Source organism: Solea senegalensis, linkage group LG17 (assembly GCF_019176455.1).
Source record: "Solea senegalensis isolate Sse05_10M linkage group LG17, IFAPA_SoseM_1, whole genome shotgun sequence".
In the NCBI taxonomy this organism is placed as follows: domain Eukaryota; kingdom Metazoa; phylum Chordata; class Actinopteri; order Pleuronectiformes; family Soleidae; genus Solea; species Solea senegalensis.
This window is the reverse complement of record NC_058037.1, coordinates 8,161,302-8,186,789: the sequence shown is the minus strand read 5'-3', so window position 1 is coordinate 8,186,789 and position 25,488 is coordinate 8,161,302. Positions and strand designations below refer to the sequence as shown.

At 39.9% G+C, this 25,488-nt stretch overlaps 2 protein-coding genes across 2 annotated transcripts; both read left to right on the top strand.

The window, feature by feature from the left end:
- The first annotated feature begins 537 nt into the window (after window positions 1–537).
- Window positions 538–1,822, top strand: ccl38.6 (chemokine (C-C motif) ligand 38, duplicate 6). Its single transcript, XM_044049483.1, has 3 exons — window positions 538–663; window positions 1,248–1,359; window positions 1,489–1,822. Exons 1-3 carry the CDS (start codon window positions 579–581, stop codon window positions 1,589–1,591), a joined length of 300 nt encoding a protein of 99 aa, XP_043905418.1. The 5' UTR covers window positions 538–578; the 3' UTR covers window positions 1,592–1,822.
- Window positions 1,823–5,202: 3,380 nt separating this feature from the next.
- stum (stum, mechanosensory transduction mediator homolog) lies at window positions 5,203–24,002 on the top strand. The gene is made up of 4 exons (XM_044048522.1): window positions 5,203–6,018; window positions 18,197–18,379; window positions 20,895–20,903; window positions 22,010–24,002. Exons 1-4 carry the CDS (start codon window positions 5,808–5,810, stop codon window positions 22,042–22,044), a joined length of 438 nt encoding a protein of 145 aa, XP_043904457.1. The 5' UTR covers window positions 5,203–5,807; the 3' UTR covers window positions 22,045–24,002.
- Window positions 24,003–25,488: the final 1,486 nt, after the last annotated feature.

Sequence of the window (25,488 nt, the reverse complement as noted above, 5' to 3'; positions counted from 1 at the left end):
TCACACTCATGTCTTACACTGACGATAGTAAATTCATCATGTTTTATTATTTGAAAACAAACATCACGGGTTGAGCTGGAGACCACAGCTGCATCTGCACGTTGCACAAAGTTACTCGTTTCATCAAATCAAACCCGTACGCCACCCCCACCCCTCATATAATTACTGAGAAGCGCTGACCACATGCCTGCAGTATATGTAGTTTCAGGTTATGGGGTTATTTTGTCATGAAACTTAAACTGATACCACACACACACACACACACACACACACGTTCACACAGCCATCCTTTTAAGGACATTTGTACATTACATCCCTTACATTAACCATAACCAGTTCATGCTTAACCCAAACCTTAACCTAAACAAAATTGAAATCTTAACCCCAATCTTAACCAGTTCATCAGAAATGAGGTTCTGCCTCATTAGGACTAGATTTTGGTCTCCATGAGGACTACTGGTCCTGACAAGGTCAGTGTTTACACACACACACATACGCGTGCACACACACACACAAGTGAAGAGAGAAGCTGAAATAAAAGGAGACATACGTTGACAGATAAACATCCAGACCAGATCATGATACTGAAGATGATGAAGACTGCCATCACATTGGTGGCCTTTATCTTGATTCTCTCATCCCCCGCTGTCCTGGCTTCTCGCAGTGAGTTAATTGTACTTTATTAATTACTTATTTATTCATTTATTATGAATTCAATTAAAAGATCTGTTAAGTGAAATAATTTTCTGGAAAACAAACGTGTTATCCATGAGATACTGATAATGTTCCATTATTTTTCCACATAATCCCACTACATACTGATTTTAAAATGATGCATCCAACTTCTTTACTTATCAATTCAACGTTTTACATTCATGTATCTGCATGTCCTCTGAAGCAGGTGTGTGCCCTAAGTAAACACTTAATGTGTGTATTAAGACGGAAGCAAGCGCTGGAATCCCAGGTTCCTCCTTTAAATATTGTTTTACTTATTATAGGTAACTAAGAATTCCGCAATTTTCTGTCACATATCTTTATTTTTTCTTGTGAGGTGCCATAAAGTAATTGTAATGCTTCACACACATAAGAATAATTTCTATTTCACAAAAAAACAACAATTACATTAGGTTTTTTTAACGTAAGACTGGTGGGCCATAAGAAAAACCCTTTGTTTGGTTCAACTCTGATAGTTTTGAATAACTTGTTTTATTCTGACGTGTCATGGTTTTGTGTTTGTTTTTGCGCAGGCTTCTATAGTCCAGACGAATGCTGTTTTGTCTTCTACCCCAGACCTCTGTCTGTGAAGAAGGTGGTGAGCTACAAATACACAGACAGGATGTGTCCTATGGAGGGTGTGCTGTAAGTGTTTTGTCTCGTGATTTCAGTACATTTAAATAGATTTATATCATCCATGTGAAGAATACATACATCAATGTATCTGCATACTTTTTTGGTGTAAAACAACAACACCCATTGTCTCTTTTTTAGCTTCACCATGCAGAGTAATGCAAACATCTGTGGCGACCCATCTGTGGAGTGGGTCAAGAACGTCCTGAAGGCCAAACAAAAAGTCAGGCCTAAAAATGAGTAGGGCTCTCTGCACAAAAATGAAGAATGGCTCCACTTCAAAGCTTGCAGAGCCAAGAAGAAGATGATCTAAACATGTGTGATGCATGATTAAAAAAAAATAAAATAATGCATGCAGTGAAAATTCTTGGATCCATTCTTTTATCGGTTTTCTCTTTTCAGCGTTCAACTGTTGTATTGGAAGATTAGATGTAAGATCTACAGTGATGAACAAATAAATTCAACTTTAAACTGCTGTTTTCGTCCACTTTGTTTGTCCTTATTCAGCTCATTCACACGAGAAACAGTAGAGAGAGAGTTGCTGGCTGAAAACAGGAAACCCAGATCTGCAGTGCAAAGGCACAAATTGGTAAATTCATGAATAATCTCTGTGTAAGCTGTCCTTATTGTCACTTTACACTGTCTAATGTGAGTCGCCAGCAGATGTCGCTCTTCTCGGTGGTTTCAGTGTGTGGTTTCTGCAGATACATGTGGGCTTCTTTAAAAGGACCTTAGCTCTTTTCTTCTTCTTTTTCTTTTCTCAGCTAAACCACAGTGAGATACAACATTTCACAGTCGTACCAATAAAACCTCTGAGCTCTTTCCTGTCTGGTGTAATAGAAGGGAAATATTCTACTCAAAGAAAATTAAGAGATTAAAAAAAACACTTTAATCCCCAAAAGCTTTTAGGGTTGCATTCAGAATCACATAGGAAATCAAGTAACGGATAAGTAAATTTAGAGTAGTTGAGACAAAATCTCAGATACACAGTCAATCAAAAATGGCACAGGTGTCAGAACTGCAGCGACCAGAGGCAACAAAAACATTCACTCACAAAACAACAACACAAAAAACCACTGGGACACTTTCAGGACAACAACCATTCAGACACTGAGCTGTTGAGCAGAGACTAAATACTGAGGTGAGTTAATTGGACACAGGTGAAAGTAATTAGGTGGAGCAGCCAATCTCAGAGGCGGGAAAACACAGGTGGTGAAGCTGTTTGAGGAGGCAGAGAATAATAAGAGAATAAAACCCAACACACACGTGGAAATCTCTTCTGGCTGGTGTGACTCTGTTCATATAATTATGCTGATACTTTTCAAAAATGCCAAACTTATTTTGCATCACAGCGAGCGTTCGTCAGCACGTCGGCGTCTGGACGGCATCAGGATTAATAGGGCGAACACAGTGGTGAAGCCACATTTCACTTGATCTTCGGTCATGTGATGAAAATATATTCATGAGACGAGACGGGAGCCTCAGAAAATGTCCTATTTGCATAAAACCACGTCCGTCCTGCTCGCCTGACTCGTCTGACCCCCTGCACACACAGTGTGTGACACAAGTATGACAAAAATGCTCAATTTAAACTGAAGTCTTTCATTGACGTTTTCATTTATAAAGGACAATTTCACATTAAGAACATAAGTCGCATTTTTCTGTAGTTCTTTTTGGAGGATTTTAGTGTTTCACTCTTGTAGGTGTCAGGTGTTACAATAAGTAAATCAGCTGAGAGAACAAAGAATAAATAAACTTTTTGATCAATTCTTGAACTTTTATCCAATATTTGTGTCCTATGGACCATTTGACCTCAGGGTCACATAGTTCAATGTCGAAAACAGTAACTACACTGTCTGCAGTGGATTAAGTTTTCTTAAATGTGGACCTGAAGTATAAAATGCAATGAATAGAACAACTTCAAAATTATACTTCATGGCCACTTCACCACAAAAATATGCAGTTTCTTTTACTCATTTCCAGAGATAAATGTGTTATTCGAACATCAGACAGTGGATCTGAGATACATGTCTCATTAAACAACAACAGAGGATGAATACAATTTACAATAAACTGAAATTAAAGTCACTTCCTTCCAAGAAAAGAAACACCCTACACTGCTCTTTACTGTGTTTCTGAGTAAAAGATCTGGAAAGAATCAAATAGATTTTTTTTTTTAAAAAACAGTCAAATTTAATCCTCTTGCATGTTTCATTCTGTCTGACGACCATGATAAATGTTTTTGAGATGTAATGACACATACATTCATGTAATGATCAGTGCACTGAGGAGGACGTAGGTGATGTTTCATTACTGCCTCCTTCTTTTTTCTTATTCCTTCCTGTTCTCTGACCTTGGTCTGAAAAAGCTCCAGTGCCGATGAGCGCATCAAATGTCTGTGTCTTTAGTGTTTCCCTGCTGCTGTATCCCAACAATAAAAGACGTCTGTGCATATAAAAGCTGAAAGGAAACACACTGTGCCATGTTACTTGAATTTGGGGAGACATTTGTGCGGCGTTGACGGGGGAGTGAAGGGAAATAAAAGACAGCAGAAGAAACAGAGGAACATAAAAGCCAGCACCAGAGTCAGCCGGGAGCCTGCGGATGAAAGGCGAAAGAAAAGGAGTGTGTGTTGGACAGAGCAGACACTGTGGTGATGATCCGGTCTGGGCCGAGGGACACAATGGGGAAGCACACACACAAAGAGAGAGAAATAACTATTTGATGACAGCTTTCCCTGACAGATGGAATCAACATAAATTAAACTCTCTCTGGGTTTGACAAGACAAACACAGACGGTGACAAGACTAAGACAAGACAGCAGAAATGGAGAAAGAGACAAGTTTCTTGGTTACTCCATGTACACAATGTCACGTTGTCATGGTAATCAGCATCAGCACATACACTGGCTGAGCGATTGGGCACAGCGGTCCACATTTTCACATGACACATGATAACACTGTGCGGTACTGTCGTGTGCTGCTGAGACTGAAAGGAAATTAAAAGTGGAAATTATGAGAAAGAGAGGTATTAAGAGCTGGAGGGGGGGGGGGCCTAAAAAGGACCTGAACGTAGAGATCAATATCTTGTGCATAATTACCTACAGCTTCCTGGGTTGCTAGGAGACCAACTAGAGAAGAGATGAGAGGGAGGGGAGGAGGAGAAGACAGCGATGAAACAGAGAAAGGGAAACACAAAGGCATGAGCGGGTCTTTATCGCCGGGCTTTTGCACCGAGCGTGTGGAGAAGCAGAAAGTGACGAAGAGGAGGGAGAGGATGGGTGATGAAGGTGCACTGTGTGTGATCGATTGTGGGCTGCGTGAATAATTACTGAGATATTGATACTGTCTTCATTGTGATGACTCCTCCTCACCGTTCATCATCATCCACACACCTGCCTCCACTCATTCTCTTATTCAATAGTTCTTCATTCATTTCTTCAGTCACTGCTTCTTTTCGCTTCTCCCTCCACTCATGTCTTTCTTTGTCTCTGTCTCTTTGTTTTAATGTTTGTTGATTTTTAGGCTGAGCCTATATCTGGTTTGAAGATATGCCTTATTAAGGCACATTTATGTCATATTGTTTTCATCAAATTCAGCACAAATGTTATGTTTGAATGCTGCTGAACGAATAAATAAAAACAACGTGTATCAACATCATTGTAAACTTTTAACAGTGAAGGTTTATCTTGTTCCAGCATTTTTGTTGCACTGTTCCTTTAAATGGAGCAAGAGGATGGGGAGTACAGGGAGGAGGAGGCGAGAGGGAGACCTAGAAAAAGGGGGGATGTGTGCACTTTCTCTTCTCTGTCTTTGAGAGGTGTGTGTGTGCTTTTCTTTTCAAGAAAGAAAGAAAGAACCAAAGAAACAAAGAAAAACAGGGGACATCGCTGAAAAAGTGCTGCACATCTTTTGAGGACTATTCCACTGATTCCTCAGGAACATGTTGGACACGGAGACAGACGTCAACAGATTCCTGTGATGCCTGATGAGACATTTGTAATCTCTTTCAGGGATTAAATTCAGGATAAGTGAACAGTCTTGAAGAAAAGAAAAAAAAAAGGACACCAACAGCTGCAAGAATGAGGTGATTTTTCCCCCAGTGGAGTTTCAGCATCAGTCACAGGAAGTGTTAAAAAGGTAGAGGTTAAGAGATTCACTTGAATATTGATGAAAATCTTCAAGGCACCAAAATATTTCCTGCATCAAAGTGTTCAATGTTCATTTTGGGGAATAAAAATTAGCATTTCTGTTCATTTTTGGATATATTTGTTTCACAGCTTGATTGTGCTTTTATAAACTTCCTGAATAAATAACATTTATTTATTCCAATGAGACAAGTGGATCACTTTTCCTTCTACTGAAACACCACCAAGAGGAACACTTCTAGTTCTTTTTGCAACAACAACCTCTACTCACCACCAACTCGTTTGAGTGTTATAAACAAATAAAAAATAAAAGATGGCACATAAGGAAGGAGGAACAGAGCAGGGGTTTGTCAAGACAGGGGAGAGTCTGGGGGCCAAAGCAATGGTCGGGGCCCCTACAGCCGGCGGAGGAGTGGTGGTCGAGGTCAGGGAGAAGAAAGGACCTCTTCGGGCGGCAATACCCACAATGCCTTTCCCTCTGGCTGTCATCTGTCTGTTCCTCAACACCTTCATACCTGGACTCGGTAAGTTGAGCATCAGGACTTTCCTCCTCTTTCCATGTAGCTAAATCCATCCTTTTTTTGTTTGAGGAGACTGTTTTAATCTGTCTCTGCTCCTGCTCCTGTGGAAAAGAAAGACAAGCACATAAATGAAGTTAGTGAGAAAGTAAACACACAGAGCTGGAAACACTGAGTGCTCATGAAACACAGAAACTAGAGAAGTTTACAGACGAGGTGCAAGCAGACATGCCAGCAAACCACATCAACATGACGTCAGGAGAGTTGGCACAAAAAAACAATAACTCTTCAGACCATTAAAGGCAGAGAATTTACTTACATCAAAGTGTGATTGGCGTTAAAATCTACTACGATCACATCTGGCTTCTCCTGCCTCTGTTTCAAATTCACAATGACATCATGTCTGTTCACAAGGACAAAGCTGTGCTCCTGAAGCAGTCTGACAGCACAGGTGTGTCCACTATCCTTGTAATTGTGTGTGCAATCTGTGTGTTTGAGGTACACGGGGGGAGAAAAGGAGACGAGAGGAGCTCCAGTAAATCAAAACTCCACTCCTGCTGTTGTTATATGAAAGTTTTACACATCCATGTTAATATTGTGGCAGTAACAACTATAATAAAATAATAATAAGCACATTAAATTGAAACTGCTGCAGGTGAGACAGCACCAGCTGAGCAGGTGGTCTCTAATCTGTCCTGTGGACCATATCCAAACCACCTCCAAATGTGGTTTGGATATGGAGTTGTATTGAGGATGCACTGTTAGGGTTTAGACCTGTATTCATTGTTATCTGGCAGTTGAAGGCTGTTAATAACCAGGTGTGAACGGGGTCCAACTGTAGAGGTCTCAATCCCACTATGTGTGTGTGTGTGTGATTTACAGATGGAATTAAAAATGGCTTTCACCCCATTCACACCACGTATTAAAATAAGAGTGTCAGAGAGTGTGAATACTCGCAGCTTCAGTGTGTCAGTCTGATAATGCCCGTGGTAAATGTGCCGTCTCCGTGTCATCACAGTAGCAGGTGGAGGTGTCATCTCTATGCCTGTCTCTGTGTGTGTGTGTACAAAAATCCATGGAAAGGTGTCGTCATTACAGGCAGCAGCATTATCACAGCAGGCAAGACACATCATCACTTTCATTGGAATGGCTGGAAACCTTGACTTCACACTGTCAGATGCTGTAAATCCAGCAGCTTGTAGCTCCATCGCTGTGTAAAGCTACAGGCAGAAGATTGTCAGTGAAGCACATAAAAAAAAAACACTTTACTGTGACTTTTCAGCATCATTGTTCTCCACATATATCTGTGCTGTGAATTAATAATGAACTACAAACCCTCATCGAGCAGCTACACCCGCCCCACACCCCCACCCAATAATTTCCGGTGGAATTAGTGTCACATTTGCAAAGTCAGCTGGAACACAAAATCTGCTCCTTCCTGCAAGTCTGCAATGACAATCTAAACGTCCTGTCGCCCCCTAGAGGATCAAAGAAGATGACCTGACCTGCATGTGTTTATGTAGATACATGTAATTGCTGTCAGTTAAATCTCCATGTGATTATTTACTCTACATTCGACCACACATTGTTTTCTGTCTTGTGTAATTTGTTTCTCATTATATTTAACACATTAATCCCACAAATCACATGACCTAAAAGATATACTTTGAATACTAAATATGCATATAATACTTGTATAAAGGCAGAATAATGTAAGGATTTGTATTCTGTGTGTGTTTAGAAACCAAACCGTCTATTTTTAGGACGTTTCTTCCCTTCTCTTACACCTTTTCCCTCTACAGTTTAATCCTCCACTCGGCTGGTTGTCTCTGCATGTGCACCTCTGTATGGTAAGATTATGTAATAACATCTGGTGGTTTAGCACATACACACACATGTGCACATACAGTGTGCAGCAGCTTCATCAATATGTTGATCCTCGCTTTGTACATAAAGTAAGTGGAGCTCAGGTTCAGGGCACACGGTAACACACTCACTCGGATGCACGTACACACACGTGTCATTGACTCATCCAGATTGGTTAAGTGTGTCAGCCGGGAAGCAGCAGGACATAAAACAGTTAGATGAAGTGGAGCTTCAAAGGAGAACACGTAACACTCACGTCTTTAAGACACAGAGGGCGAGCCCTCGACCCTGATCTGTTGGTCGGCATTGTGAGTGTGTGTGTGATACTCACAACCAACAATCCCAATAAATGAAAAATATAAATGGCACAAACACCCATTGATTAAAACAGGATCAGCAAATTATCACATTCCCTCCTTTGACACAGATTTTCACACACTGTGTTTAATATTGACTCCAACATAGGTGTGTGTGTGTGTGTGCATGTACAGCGTAGGTTCGCCTTGAATGCCATGACATTTCATTGAATAGCTGTGGTTAGTTGTCATGACAACACCGACTGAAATGAATACAATGCATGTGTGTGTGTGCACGTGTGTCATTGCAAATGGGAGTGAATTGACTGAGACAGAAACCAGCATCTCGCCCTATTCAACCTCCAGCCATAATAACATGTGAACATGTGTAAATGAATTAGGGCAAAGCCAGAGCAGAACACCAGACATGCTGATACACGGGTGGACGAAGAAACACACACATAGATAGAATGTACACACACAGACAATGACAAATTATATAGGACACTTTTATGAAGCACAACTGAGAGCAGCTGAGCCCTGGATATTATTTATGGCTGTATGAATAGATAAAGCTATTCATCTTTTTATATATTCTTTTAAGGGAATTAACTTTGTGATAAAGGTCAAATTTGTTTTCCAGAAATGAACCTGAAAAAATGAGGGGAAAATGCATCACCATGCACGAAGCTTTGCTTTAACACAGAGATCTAAAGTGAATATATGATTTAGTCCAGACTGAGTGAGAACCTGTGGGAGGCAGAGATTGTCCAGTGTGTTATGTTTTCTGGGTCATGCTGACATGTTGTCTTGGATGTGTGTGTGCAGTGCCACCCCAAGCCTTTATGGTGCCCTAAGCCGAATTTTATTTGGGGGGGGGGCCCCTCCCACCACCTCATTATTGATACTAATGCAACACTATAAATTGCACTAATTATAGTTGTGTTAATTACTCCAAAGCAGTGTCAGTTGTTTTGTTTTTTAAAACCATAGAGGGTAGTACTAACCCAAGTAGTGGTTTGTATTAATTTGAATTAATTAATTGTAATATTGAATTAAAAAGAAAATGACAAAATACAACAGCACACAATGCATTTGTAAACAATCATTCAATGGCTTTTGATTTTAAAACGTTGACCAGTTGTACAAATGTGTAATGATGATGTTCAACTACAAAAGGAACCCAAGATAAACACTATTTAGACATCTAAATATTTCTTTGATGTAGCCTTAGTTTAGTCTTTCTTGTAAGGGTTTTTTCTCCTTTGTGGAGACCAAAAATCCTATAAAGTCTTTTAGTCTTTAATGAAACAAACTAATGAAAGAAAAAAGGTAAAACACAAACAGAAAAACCTTGACATACAGCTAACAAAGTGAGGAATAACGAGACACAGGTGAGACTAATCAGACACAGGTGAAACACATTAGGGCGGGGCAGACAATCAACAGGGAAGCAAGGGCAGTGAGCAAAACTCAACAAGTTATACAAGAAAAAAAACCTCAAAATAAAACAGGAAACAAAGAACAGAAAACAAGACAGAGCTTAAAACCAATGGTAAAGAAAACAGATCCAATAAAAGGGGAATGAGTGTCCTCTATAAATGTTGCACAAACATTTCTGTGTGTGCGTGTGTGTGAGGACCAAATGGATTGACCATGAAAAAAGATGAGTTGGAGTTGGATTAAAAAGTTTCACAGACGTGTATATATAAATTAACTATCCAAAACTTATTTACAACCCAAACATCCACCCTGTGTTAAAATAAAAAAGAGCATCAGAGGCACAAAACAATAAAGAGACTCATCCTCATCCTTTTTCTTCACAAAAAAGTTGTTTTTGTATCTCTGTTTAAATTGATTTACACTGAAGCCAATTCCATCGTTTCACACTACTAACTGAAACATAGTGTGGTACAAACCTGTTGTTTTTTCGAAGTAAAATCTCCCTCTAAACACTGAGTTCCAGTGCACAACTGCACAACACAACCATATTGTCTATTAAACTGAAGACTCTCCTGATATTCTGTTTGTGGAACAAAGAGAAGACGGAGGGGAGGTATTTCAGGAGTGCCAGGGTGTCTAGAGCACACTAGAGTGGTGACGCAGCTCATCAGGGAAGCCTGCAAGAACAAGGGTGACCTTACAGTCCTGTGGTTAGACCTAGCCAATGCATATGGCTCCAACCCCCACAAACTGGTTGAGACCACCATGACCAAACACCATGTGCCACATCATGTTGCAGACTTGATCCTGGACTACTACTATCAGTTCTGTTTGAGAGTCTCAGCAGGAGCTGTGACATCAGAGTGGAGGGTGGGATAATCACATCTCGGTAACCTTGTGCCTAGATGTCGGGGCCCCCAGACCCAATCAGGGATCCGCCAGCCACCAATCAGGGCCTTCATGGATGACCTAACGGTCACCACAGAGTCTATACCAGAATGCAGATGGATCCTGCAAGGGCTGGAAAAGCTCATCCAGCGGGCATGGATGAGTTTCAAACGAGCCAAGTCCAGAGCACTAGTGGTGAAGAAGGGCAAGGTTACCGACAGGTTTAGATTCAACATTGAAGGGAAGCAAATTCCAACCATTTCCGAGAAGCCAGTGAAGAGCTTGGGCAAGGTGTTTGACAGCAGTCTCAAGGACTCCTCATCTGTGCGGTCCACCTGCCAGGAACTAGACACTTGGCTAAGAGCAGTTGACAGATCCGGCCTCCCAGGCAAGTTTAAAGCGTGGATTTACCAGCATGGTATTCCGCCAAGGATACTTTGGCCGCTACTTGTCTATGAGGTCCCCATTTCCACAGTGGAGACCTTGGAGAGGAGGGTCAGCAGCTGGGGTTGCCCAGAAGTCTCAGTAACATCGACCTCTACTGGAACAGCAGGAAGCTCCGGTTGCCCCTGAAGTCTCTGAAAGAGGAATTCAAGGTCACACAGACTTGAGAGGTGCTGATGTACAGAGACTCAAGAGACCCAAAGGTGGCCCAGGCTGGAGTGGAGGTGAAGACGGGAAGGAACTGGAGGGCTGAGGCTGCTGTGCTGGATGCAGAATCCCGGCTATGCCAAAAAGATTTGGTGGGCGTGGTGGCTCATGGCAGAGCAGGCTTTGGGCTGTTCCCAACACCCGGTATAGGGAGCACAAGGGGAAAGAGAGGCAGAGGCTAATTCAGGAGGAGGTGAGGGCTGCTGTGGAGGAAGGAAGATCAAGCAGTTGGTCTGAAGCAACAAGGGGCCTGGACAAGGTGGGAGCAGGCAATGGACCGGAAAGTCACCTGGACAGACCTATGGCAGGTTGAGACACACCGCATCACCTTCTGATTCGGGCAGTGTACGATGTCCTGCCTAGCCCGGCAAACCTTTTCACCTGGGGAAAGGTGGAGACCCCAAACAGCCCGGGAATGGCAGCTCTTAGTGGACCTGGAGAAACAGCTGAGATTCCCGCAGCACATCGTCAGCACCACTTTGAGGCCAGATATACTTCTGGTCTCAGAGGCTACCAAGAAAATCCTCATCGTGGAGCTGACGGTGCCATGGGAAGACCGCTTGGGGGAGGCTCATGAAAGGAAGAGGACCAAATATGAATAAACATCTGTCGAGAGCAGGGCTGGAAGGCAAAGTGCATGCCCAACGAAGTAGGCTACAGAGGATTTGTGGGGCAATCACTCCACAGAGCCCTCAGTGTACTGGGCATCACAGGAGGAGCAAGAACCAGAGCCATCAAGAACATCACTGAGGCATCCAAGAAAGCGTCGAGATGGCTCTGGATCCAGAGAGAAGGTCTATGGGGACAAGCAAATGCCACCTGAACACACACTGCAGTCTGATCAACCATGGTGGGGTCGTCTCGAGGAGGGTGTATGATGTTGTGAGACCCGAAACACCCAGGGATACCGGGTTACATCACTGATGAGGTGCATCAGAAGATGTATTAATGAACAAACAACCTAACATAAATAACAATTCACACATTAAAATTAACAAATTAACACTGAATGTGAACACTGAAATATACCTGTATGCTGACCCTGCTGACACTGGATACAACATTGCTAAAATAGATAAAACATTTTTTAAAATGCCATGGATTAGTTTTATTCCTTGCGAGTATTTCTTAAAGATCTGCCGTACATATTTGACCACAATTTAAAATTTAATTATGCAACTGAAAATTAAAGACATATTTTATAATTTATTTATATATTAATGTTTAAATATTTAATGACCTTTGGGAGTCACTGCAGTAGAGCAGTTTTTTGGTTGTTTTTTTTTACAAGAAATTGATCAAAGAGTTGGTTTTGAATGTCACTGACAACCTAAAAAGACCTTTAAAAGTAAAGCTCAGTCAATAAAAGAGAAATATTGTACATCTTTTCTATTGTGTGATATTGTCATACCTAGTTACACTGTCATAAGCTTCATACACGTCTTTGAAACGCCGAATGGAAATTGCTTTTGCTGTTGAGTAAAAGATAAAGTAAAGTCATTAATTTCTATTGTACAAATATCTTTGCCATCGCAGTTTTTAAGTGCACCTGTTGTTCTCCTAGCTGTTCCCTTTCTTTTTTTTCCTCTCTTTATTCTCTTCTGTAAACCTCTCCGTCTTTCTCACACTCCATCATTAACCTCCTACACTGCCAGTGGGTGCTCTGTGCAGATCTGTGTGTAATTACAGTCATTAGTCTGGGTAATATCTGGGCACACACACACACACACACATTCATGACTTGAGGGGACATTGCATTGACTTACATTCATTTCCTGGAGACTTACTCTAACCTTAACCACAATTACTACTGGCCTAATCCTAACCCTGACCTTAACCCGAAACTCAACCTAACCTTAAAACATATCTTCACCTTAAAATGTAGTAATAATAATTTACGTTGTGGGGACTTGCTTTTTGTCCCCACAAGGAAGACAAGTCCCCATAATGTGACTGCGTAAACAGGTTTAGGTCCCCACAACATTAGTAATACCTGGACACTCATCACTCTCCCACATGCAACATACAGAGGATCCAAAAGCTTCTCACACATGAAGGAATGTTCCAATGTCGATTTGTAACAAAGATTTATTGAACCTTGTTGTTGTCATGGAGAACTTTCCATCCGTCTCTGCACCTTCATGCACATAATGTTTGGCCTTGTGTTCTAATTACATGTCTGCAGCTGCTTTGCAACTGATTACACGAAGAAAACATTACACACTATTTCATAACGTCTGCTTGTGGAAGAAAAAGAAAGGATATTACTGTGTCACAGACAGTCAATTGAACTTGTCCTTTTTAATCTAATTTCACTACACCAGAGTATGACGTATATGTGAGGAAGATTTTTTGTTATTTGTTTCATTTTCTACACACTTCCTCGGCTCCACTCCAATCACATACCCTGGTAGAACAGTATTTCAGATTTTCCTCCATGTACCACAGTTTGAGAACCGTGGTAGTAAAGCAAGAGCAAGGTAAGAAGGGAGATTCTGAGCTCAAAGAGTTTAAATAGCAGCAGTGCTCAGTATGTAGCTAATTGTATGAATAGCTGATAAGAGGTGAATAATACATTTTTACAAGTTGTTTCTGCTGCCTCAAAGTAAACAAACAATCATATTTAGCAGTATGAGGCATTTTCAATGCTAAAAATTTTAATTGTTCATCAGCTCCAGTTTCAAATGTGAACACTTGCCCACTTTCTTCAATGGATCTAGCCTTTTTTATATACATCAAATCAAATTACAAATTGTTTCATCCCTGTTTAGTTAAGTTCCCTTTAATTCCCTTCATCACATGTTTTGTTTTGTCTTGTGTTGACCTGTTTTCTTTTCAGTTGTCTCCACTTCCCGCCTCTTTGATTACCATCACCTGCCTTAATGTGTCGCACCTGCATGTCGTTTTCTCGCCCCTCCCTCAGTCTATTTAATCCCTGTCTTTCGCTGTGGCTGTGCCACTTCTTCTTGTGCTCTTGTGTCAGTAGGCACTGCTCTTTTCCTAACCAGTTTGACTGTGTGTTCAGATTGTTTTTGGGGGATTTCTTGGGACAGCAAATTTATGTTGCCTGTTAAATGTATAGTCTTTGCTGTGAGCACTGATTCAAGTATCTGCGTTTTACAAACCTAAAACCTGAATTGTCATGAAAGGACTATTGACTATGACCCTTTCCTAGAGCTGACATTTGAATCCTAGTCTCCTTAGTGCACTTTAACAGTCTTGTATAAAGTACCTTAAAGGGATAATTGAGTAAAAGTACAAGTATCTTACCAGAAAAGCACTTTGGTAGAAGTATCAAAAGTTATTATCTGATATAAAATGTACTTAAAAAAGTGAGGAGTAAGGATTGAGACATGGTAGCTCAGTGGCAGGGTGAGTTGTGGGTTAAATTCCTGGTTCTGTTAGTCTGTGTCCTTGAGAAACACACTTTAAGCCCATGTTGAAGTGTATGAAGGATGTGTGAATGGGGGAAAGCTATAGTGTAAAGCAGCTCATCAAGACTAGAAAAGGTCTATATAAATACAGACCATTACCAACTCTTCTTCTTCTGATTTTATTTGGTAGTAACGAGTAACAAAGAACAACCACCACCAACCACAGAGGGCCAAAGTGCTGCACAGAATAATAAATAAAGACATAAATGCTCACACAAGGCAATAAATTACATCTAAAGAAACTGTTAATATAAGTTAAAAGACATGAGACATGGGTATAAGTAGCAGCCATACAATAAAACACGGTAAAAACAAGAATGAACAAGGCAATCAAAGATGGCAGACTTCACCCCATTCACCTGTAGTGCAACAGTGGAATGTCTGACTTGAGATCGGAAGGTTGTGTGTTCAAATTCATGGGCAATGTGTGTGTCTATCACATATTCTATCAAGCCTCTGTTGCTCATATTGGAAGTGCAGAAGCACAGACACACACAGACCGACAGAGCCACCAATATCAATACTTCACTCCCACTCTGTGATAACAGATGAAATCACACAGAAACTGAAAACCCTGAGGTCTTTTGTTAAAAAAGTTGCCTATAACTCACAGTAAAGTAAGCTTGTAACAGCTCAGACGGCAGCTTGCTGTCGGTCACAGCTCATGTGTGGAGGTGGTCATCCGGAGCATCTGCTGGTGGGCGTGGCCTCTGTGACCAGAAGATTCCTCTATTAGATCAGACCATAATCGTCTCTGGGTGGATGAGCTCCAATTAGCTCACTGCTGCTCTTTCTGCGGAAAAGCTTTGAAATGGGAATTGGCTAAAATCCAAACGTTAAACTCATCTGTCTGTCTCCACGTCGCATTTCATTCGATTTGATTATTCGGTGGTTGTTGACAGACATGTGAAACAGGCTTTATATCATGGTGTTGTTTTTAGACTGTGAGACAGAATAAGAAGAAAATGACTCCAATAAAGCTGTCTGGATGTGAAGTGTTTCATTTTTTTCCCCTTTCATTTGAAAAAATGTTTTTCATTTGTACAAAAAGCATAAATTATTCAACAGATCTGCTGGTATAATAATTTCTCCCTGCAGGCTTATTGTACTGTTGTTGTTAATACTGTGTGCGACACAAGAAAAGCCTGGTGGTGGGTGTCATGATGTGCATCATGGCCTTGGTCCTTCTCTTTCTCCTCCTCCCCTCTATTTCTCCTCACACTGGAGGAATTCAAGTATCACTGTGAAAAACAACAGCCAATGTTTATTTGTTTATTAGGAGCAAGAGAAGGCCAAAGTCAAGTCATGAAGTTCTATTCACTTTTTCTCTCTTACTCTGTTTCTTTGTTTTCCTTTCCATCCACATCAGACATAACCACCAGGGAACTTATAAAAACTGAGAGTACATCCATGATAAAAACAAACCATTATGGACCTCATTGTCCAACCATTCTGGTGAATTAGGCTCAGTGGGACTAAGACTAACTAAATGAGAAAAGTGGAAACAATAAGGCAGACTAATGTGTTATTTTATTCAGCTAATATATTTACCGACTCATTAAAAACTATGGGAATGCAGCATCACATTTACTCTTTATTGTGAAGGCTGGAGATGCCACAGTGTGGCTCATAAGTGTTTAGAATTACTGTATGCACAATTAAACAGGTTATCCGAGGATAAATTCTAGATGGAAATGAGATTCAGTCAAAGTATTCTGCATTCATACTGTGTCAAACTTTATTCAATATTTTAGCCACTATGAAGTGTTTTGGGCCAAGAATGGACTTATATAATAGAATGAAGTTGGATTGCAAGATGGCCATTACAAACTCAGCTGAGCAACATTTTCAAACCCAATTTAATCCTGTAACACCAAGCGTATCGCAGACGACAGGTTTGCGCAAGTGCACGTTGCCTTACTGTAATTACACGACACAAAACGGTTTCTGAAAGCTGAGTCAACATGTGGTTATTACGGTAACTTCACTCACACTGTTGCAGGAAGCTGGCAAATCAACGTCTTTGTCACCACAGAGGAGAGCGTTGGAAAAACACCTGTTTTTGGACATTGAGACAAAAACTCAAACTAATTTTTACTTTAAATATATTTTATAGTGTTCACATTTTAAACTTGACACGCAAAATCTGGTGTTCGTGTATAACTGCAGTGTTTTTCTAAATAAAACTTTTCTGGCCCTTTTTTATGGTTAAACTAAGCAAGAAAGGCTTAGGTGCTAAAGGGTTAAAACCAGCACAAATGCATAAAGCCTTAAAAAAATTGCATAAATACAGTTAAAGAACTATACTTGAACATAATCTGAGGAGGCAGCAATAATGTTTTTTTTGCTCATTCTGTCCTTTTGTATACCTCAAAGTGTATAAAAGCAAACACATATGCACTGTAGTCACAGTTGTTTCTCTTTCAAATTTAAAACACATTAGTTGTCATATTTAACCCATGCGCAATACAATCAAAAAGGTGCACAATGTTAGCAACATCATTAGTTTCTCTGAATTAAGATACATATTTGTCCCTTATGACCCACTCATAGTAAGTGCTACTGTATGTGAGGGACAGAAAAGTATTTGTCTAGTTTTTCTCAGTGTTTCTGGTGGAACCACAGGCTGGGCCACTAATGGCACATTTCCATGGGCCGCCATTTGAAAAGGCTGGGTGTAGCGGTCAGCACTCTTGCCTTTGCAGCAAGAAGACACAGGTTCAGTGACCCGTGTTGGAACAAGTCTCTTTCTACATGGAGTTTGCATGTTCTCCCCGTGTGTGCTATGTCAACTGGACACTCTATATTGACTGAGTGTGAGAGTGGATGGTTGTTAGTCTCTGTGTCCCTGTGATGGACTGGCAACCCACGACCTTCATATGGAGGATAAGGCAGTAGACGATGGGTGAATGTAAATTTAATTTAATTTAATTTAATTTAATTTAATTTAATTTAATTTAATAAAAGAAACAAGTATATACATTTTTTCCTAAATGGGCAATGTATATACTGCTGAGATGACATGGGAAAAAGTCATTTATTTCTATGTGGGAATGTTAGTTTCTCTCAGAAATGTACTGTTTTTCTAGGCTTATATTTAGGAGCGCTGGGAAAGTAGTATCCATTACAAACATTTAAAAAAAGTACATTTAAAAACAGTAGTAGAATGAATAAGTGAGAAGTCTTGTTTATCTACACTGTGTATGTCTTCTCCTGAGGGGACGTTGTCATGGGAACAATTTGTAGTAGGATAATGTGATTTGAGAGCACTGAGACAGAGAGACACACACAGACTGTAACTGTAAAATGAGTGGGTTGTGGGAAGGTCCAGGTCTCATGATGAGGATTGATATTGGGTTTCATTAAGGCAGACAAGGGCTGTACACTGAGCATCAGTCTGTCTGTGTTTTGTTTTGTTTGTTTTTGGATGGATCTATTGCAGCCAATCAGGGCCAGACATTCAAACATTCAGGATACATTAATCCACAATACACTGTATAAATAAGCAGTAAAGCACTGCTGTCAATGTGTTTTCTTCTCACATAACAGAAAAGTTTTACATATTTTCCTCACTAAAATCTGTAATTGTTTGTTTTTGTGTCTCAGGTACCTTCATCTCAGCGTTCACAGTTCTGTGTGGAGCGCGGTGTGAGTTGATCTCAGAGCGTGGCGTGTGCTGCGTGTTCTGGCTCAACGTGGCAGCAGCGCTGATCCAGGTACTGACGGCCGTCATCATGGTCGGATGGATCATGAGCATCTTCTGGGGAATGGACATGGTCATCCTGGCAAGTCAGTAGCTGCTGATACAGTTATTCTGTTCACTTCAGTTATCACCAAACTGATGCCACATTATTTTTTAGCATGAAAATAGAGCTGTGAAATGACAGCAATAAATGATTTGACCTTTAGTGAGGTTCATTGATAGCGTGAAGTTTAGTTCACAGGTTAAGTTTAACCACCACTTAAACACATTTTTGTGTTTTTCAATTTCTAGATTATTTTATCCTCTTTTTCATATTGTTAAAAAAAATGTATGCCAGGTTGTGCATTTTTGAGTGTTCTCTTTTCAGTCTGTCGTAAAACAAATACTGTTAACTTAAATACTCACAGTAACACACCTACACACAAATGTGCTACTTGAAACTTGCTCAGATCAGTATTTTTGGATGCATCATGACAAAAACTTAATTTATACAAGTAAATGTATACAATTTTTATAGCTTGAACATTTACGTTTTGGTGCTCTTGGTGTGTTAACATGACTTTTTTGAAGGGTTAATGACAAGAAGATGTAATTATCAAGAAAAAACTAGCCAGATTACTGCATACGAATAAGAATAATGGCTGAAAATACACCCTACAAATGCAGTGTTTGCACATACAAATGGATAAAGACAGCGAAAGCTTGGGTCATTCACCACCTTCACTGTCTTCTCTGCACTCACACACACAGTCATGTTTTCATGACTTTATTAGATATTACTTTGACTGAGATTAATTTACTGTAGACTTTCTCTACACCTACTACTCCTACTGATCATCATTATTATTGTTGTTGTTGTTATTGTTATTGTTATTATTATTATTATTATTATTATTATTATCATTATTCATATGTATATACCTTTTTTCTTGCACCCCTCCATTGAATGTACCTGAGAATTGTGCCTTATATGCATCAGCCTGCCTCAGGACTACACATATAAATTAGCCAGCAGCGTTGTGCTAGTTACTGAAAACTAGTTACAGTTACTAGTTACTTTGGAAAATGGTAACTCGGTTACTTAAACCAAAAAGTCTGTCTCGGATGCTGCGTTAGCTACCTTAGCTGCTAACTTTGTCGAAGCATGCCGCTTCTCCAGGTGCTTCAGCAGATTGCTGTTGTTCGCCATAGAAAGTATTTTTGAACCGGGACACAGTCTACAAGTCACCGAAATGTTATTTTTCCCTCTGCTCTCCAGTTGAAAATAATGTGAATACCTCCACGAGGAGAAGCTTACCTTCCCCTTCGCCATCGTGCCGTGCCCTGACCTGTCCAGTCCTCTTCATGGCGCGTGTTTGATTACGTGTGTGGGAGGGCGACACGTGCTTTGTTTTTCAATTCAATTAAACTTTATTGATCGCTAAAATGTTATAATTGTGTGCCGTTGTAAAACCTTACCAAAAGGAACGGAGTAACGCAATTTAAAAAACAACGGTTACATTATTAGTTACTGAATAAAGTAACAGCTTTACTATTAACACGTTACTACCCAGCACTGTTAGCCAGTGGCCATAAATTGGCACATTTAAATGTAGATCGTCATAAAATAGTGTCCCCCAAGCAAAATAAATAATAAAATAACCCTTATTCTATATTGTAAGTCATGAAATATTTTCTCTAGACAGTGTGTGTGTATGTATATGTGTGTATGTGTGTATATATATATATATATATATATATATATATATATATATATATATATATATATATATATATATATATATCTATATCTTATTGCACCAGAGCAGCACAGTCTCATATAGCATATACATATGAGGGTATGTGCATCACAATGTGTACATGCCTGCAGGACATTTGTGTGTTTCTGTTTCTCGGGCCTCAGGCCACATGTCTTATTCAACATGTTGCTGCTTATAAAGCCTCCTGTTAGCGCCCACGGCTAACAGGCATCCGACTGTTTACACTGAATATGAAAACACTTTCTTTTTTTTTCTATAAGCACTGGAAACCAGATCCTCACGCTGAAATCATACATGCTCTTTGTCTTTGAGCTGCACGTCTTTGAAGAGTTTGGCTCTCATTGAACTATTCCCTCTTGTCTTCTTGCATGTGAAGTGAATACCGACTGTATTCTTCTCTAATGAGCTGATATGATAAGTGTTGATATGATGACTGTGTCCTTTCTTTCCATACCTCCATCTTTTCCAACACAGCTCCCTTTTTTTTTCTTCTTCTTCTCTTTCTTTATCTATCTAATCATCGTGGTATTATCTGCCTCCCACATCTCTCTGTCTAATGACTGCCTCTGCTTTATCTTGTCATATCCATGCTCCCTCTCTTTTTGTCACTCATGTTATTCCTCCCACTCTCTACACCCCCCCACCCATTCCTCCTCTCCACCTCCTTCTGCTCATCGACTCACTAAACCAGGATTGTGTTACTGTATTTGTGCGTATTTGATCATTCAGTGTTACTTACAGTCAATTTCATAAATACTTAAAGGGCTTTAAAGCTGTTAAATCATGACTAATTGTCTCTTTCTTGTTGCTCCTCCCTCTGCTCTTCTTCTTCATGATTCAGTTTCTGATGGTAGGTGTTTCTTTTTCTCTCTCATTTTCACTGACATAAAGTAGCATGTCACAGACATACTGAGTAGTTACCCAGGCAGGGTTCCCAGGCTTGTAAGTAACTTTTAATCAGAACTACTTTCCCATGATCTCTCATCTGGGACGCAAGTTATGTTTGGAATCCTGAATTATTTGACCTTGGAAATAGTCGTCCTTCAAATTTTACAGGCTTCTATTCAACGTGTTCTGCCAAACACTCTCCTTCTTAACTCTGAAAATAGTTGAAAGGAAGAAAAATACTTTAAAATAGTTATGAAATAGAAGAGCATGCCACTAAGATTTGTCAAAGAGTGACCTGGCCAAGAGGTCAGCAGCACACGTCATAATAAATAGTAGATAATTAGGTTTAGGAGAGTTCAGGCTTTTTCAGTGTGTTCCATTCAGCTGAACGCTCTTTTGCCTAATTCTGTTCTAACACGTGGAACAGAAAGATGGAGAACTTCTCTAGAACGAAGAAAATAGTGGCTTTTAGTTCTTTTGAAGACGAGGGTTAGGGTTACTGCAGATACAGCCAGTGTGTGTGTCTGCATACACTCAGAGAAGAACATTCAGATTCAACATAAAATTCACAAGGATGAATAAGTTGACAACAACCAGTGACAAATCTCAGGGCACAGTGATAAACGCTGTTCAAAGACTGTAAACATTTAGTCGTAGCACCCATATCTATAATCTAGTAACGGCACAAAGCTTGCAGATACCAAAAGCAGGATTTATTCCTGTCATAGAATCCAAACTTTATTTCAACGACTGTATGTTTGTGTTGTTTTTGGCCCAAAAACCTTGGTCTTTGGAATGCTGTGAACTTTGTATCTGCACAGTACACGTATGTAGACGTGATGTGAATAACAATTTCCATTGTTTTTATTAAGCATTTATTTGGTGATTAGCAAAGCAATAAGGATGGAATTGCCATGAAATGACTTCCCTATTGCATAATTACCACCATAGAGTTATTGTACTGTGATGTAAACTGTTAAATGATATTGTTATTATCCACAAGTCGGGTCCAACATCCTTCTCTGTCCCCCCCTCCCTCTGTCTGGACCTCACCCTCCTCTTCCTCAGGCTGTCGGGACCACAGTGTCCCTCAGGACGTGTGAGGAGAGACATCGCTCAGATGTGGAAGACACGGACAGTTTTCGATCGGCCGGACCTTTTGTGATGACCTGTAAGCTGAGAGAGGCAGGAGACCTGCTGAGGAGAGCGATTCAGTCTGAATGAATCATGTGATTGATTGATTTGAGTAGCTGCTGCTGATTCATCAGCACCGGGTCACGTTTTATGATTTATGATTCAAATACAAAAGCAGGGAAGAAGAAGAAGAGAAAAACTCACGTGTTTGCAGTTATGCTTTTTAAAGATTTCTTTTTATTTGTAGAGACTTTAGTTGAACTGCATTTTCCCTTCATTATTTAGAGAATAAATGAAGGAAAAATCCATGTACATGTGGGTATGAGATGGTGATTTTTCTGTATTTTGCCTTGTAAATTTCCTCAGAATCTGTGTGTTTAACAATCACCACTGTCCCAACTGCCACTCTGCTTAAACTACAGTTACAGTAACTGGTTTTTAACATTAGCCTCCAGTTTTCATTAAATTCATTCATTCATATATTTAATTTTATACGACTCTTACCTATCTGTGATGCTTAAAATTCAGTGTAAACGTGATAACAACTGCGACGTTTCCATCCTTTTTATTACGTTTCACTGTGTATACAACACGTCTCACAAGCTCGTCTTATCCTCAACATGTGCTTATCTCACTGTTGTCCTGAACATGTACTGTACCCTGAGATATCGGGCTGTGAACGTCAACTTCATCCCTCATGAAATATAAAAACCTTACACGTGTAAATCTGTGTGAAAACAGCATATGCCATACTCTTTATAGTGTGGCAAATACAGATGTGCAGATGTTCTCGACTGGCCTTTTCCCCATGTTGATGCCACATTAGCTTCCTCTAACGTTATCAGCGGCTTATTTCCCTGAAAAATATCCAACCGTATCAAAAGTCAAACAGCTTTCAATGGAGAGAATCAATGTGTGTGTGTGTGTGTAAATAATCAGCTCAGTGACAAACCAGCTGATTATAACGTGTATTGAATCGTTTCTGCAAATGCAAGGCAGCATTTCTGGACTCGAGGTTGAACTCAAAATATTGTTGGTGCCTCTACAGAAATCAAAATGTATTATAGAACGGATGCTGTGGTTTTTCCCCACTTTCTAGTGATGTACTGTAACGTTTTCCCATTTCCACTCTCCTATGGTTTAATTGCTTTTCTACCGTATTTTTGTAAGACAACACTGATGCTTTTGTTTTGACTGTGTGTGTGTGTGTGTGTGTGTGATAAAGAGTACGATGTGTGTAATCCTGATGATAATTTATATTTACTTTATAAATGACCAGTGTTTGCCCACCAAGTGTTTTTGTCGCAGTGGAGTTGGTTATACTTCATGGATTTATTGATTATAGATGTGAAATAGCTCTACATACGGACTCTGTTGTGAGGGGAGGAGACAAAGTGCTCTGTAATGTTGTTGTGTTTTTTTTTTGACTGTAGGATGAACAAAATTCAGTTTTCTGCATGCAAATATTTGATGTTAAATGTATGAAATATCACGCACAACCACATATATTGATGACAAATATACAATCTTGCTATGAAAAACTCTTGCTTGTAATTATTTAATATTTTCTATCATTAGGTCCAACAGTATTGGTTCTAATTAATGGAGTTGTTTCTTGTCAACTCTGCACACGGCAGACATGAGCGGGTGTTGATGTGATAACCCAAGTATTCTTGTGGTGAAAACATTAACTTTCATTTCCTTTTTATTTATGTTTTTGTCACCGCAGTGAAGGCTTGAGTTTCTCCTTAAAGCATTCATTAACTAGACTCATAAAGGCTTTTTTTTTTTTAAACTTAAAAGTATCTTGATTTTTCAATCTTTGCACGCAGTGGCACTCCTTTGGTTTGCAATCAGGGGAAAAAAAGCATATGTTTGTGTGAATACATAATTAATAAACATGCCTCTTTGAATGTGGCTGAGCTTGCGAGAGCAGTGGAAAAGAACATGAGAACAGTTGTTGCTATGGAAGCTTTGCAATCTTTGATATTTCCACTGTTTCCTTCTGCATATTTCAGACAGATTTCTCACTCAAAGACAAGTTTAAACTGTATACATTATAGCTCAATGCCATTTTTAGTCGTGTCGCGTTGTGAGAGACTCACGTTTCCTCTCGAGCACTTTTGTGGTTTGAAGTTGAATGTTTCAGCAACTCTGAGGCTGTGGCTGCACTGAAAGTCTGCTTGTTATGAGCATTTATCCTTGTGAGCATCGAGTTCACATTCATGTCTCTCAGCAGACAGGGCTACATTATGATAAATGAAAAGGTTAGTCATAAAACCTTTCCATTCATCCGCCTAAAAATCATCACCTCGATGAAAGTGTGAAAGAAGAGGAAAACGTCTTGAGTGTGTTCAATGTTGTCTTTTGTGACAGTTTGAGTGAGGGTTTTTTTTCCGCCCAAAGTCTTGAGTGCTTGACACAAAACAAAACGATACAACATCCACGTTTCCATAGTGACATTAAAAATAGTCTCATTAACCATCTGTAGAGTGAAGTTGGTGCTGTGAGGGTGTTTGGCTTTAGAGTGTCCTCTCTCTCTCTCTCACCAAATAAGGATTTCTCTGTCCTCGTTCTTTCTGACCAGACGATGTGATCCACAACATGGCCCCACCAACACTAACTCCATCCTCCCTGTAGTGTAAACACGGCCACGGTTGAGTAGTTTCCATCTCAGAGTGATATCTCTCCACTCGATATGTCACAGACTCTTGACAATCAAACAGTCATCCATTTGCAAGGTGCTGACAGGGGTCCTGACCTTATACACTGCTTAAAATATTAGTGCAGTCAGTGAATCTCTCTAGAAAATCTATTCTGGGAAAACGGCTCATTTATTTGGTTTGATTTACTGAAATTGCACAAAGCTGTTTGGCAAGCACGCGCAATATAAAGTAATTGATAAATGCTTCAGGACTTTAGCTTGGCAGGGAAACAAATGAGTCTAATTACCATTGTTTCTTTTGTGTAATCACCTTTCACTCGGATTTCACCCACCACCACTTACAGGATATTGTGCAATAAAGCAAAGAAATCTGAGTGAGTTTCTAATTATTATTATATAATTATCTGCCTGGCTTCACACTGAGAGTGCTTTGTTATTAGAACGATGAGGATGAGCTAGTCAACAAAAGCCTGATTGAAACTGCGTACACAACACAACACTGCCACGTGCTGGACACAGAAGGGAATTACAAAAAAGGTTTTGGGTTTAATACTGAAAACTGAGATATTGAGTAAATAATAGTTTGTACAGGATCTTTTCCAATAATGATGAAAAGAATCACAGCATCTACAAGTCTGTATTCAACCCTGCTCTGCGTGAAAACTGGTAAATATTAATTTGCCAGAAGTGCATACTGTGTATTTTCAGAATATTTGTCATTTCCCAGGCTCTCAGCCAGTTCTCTCCA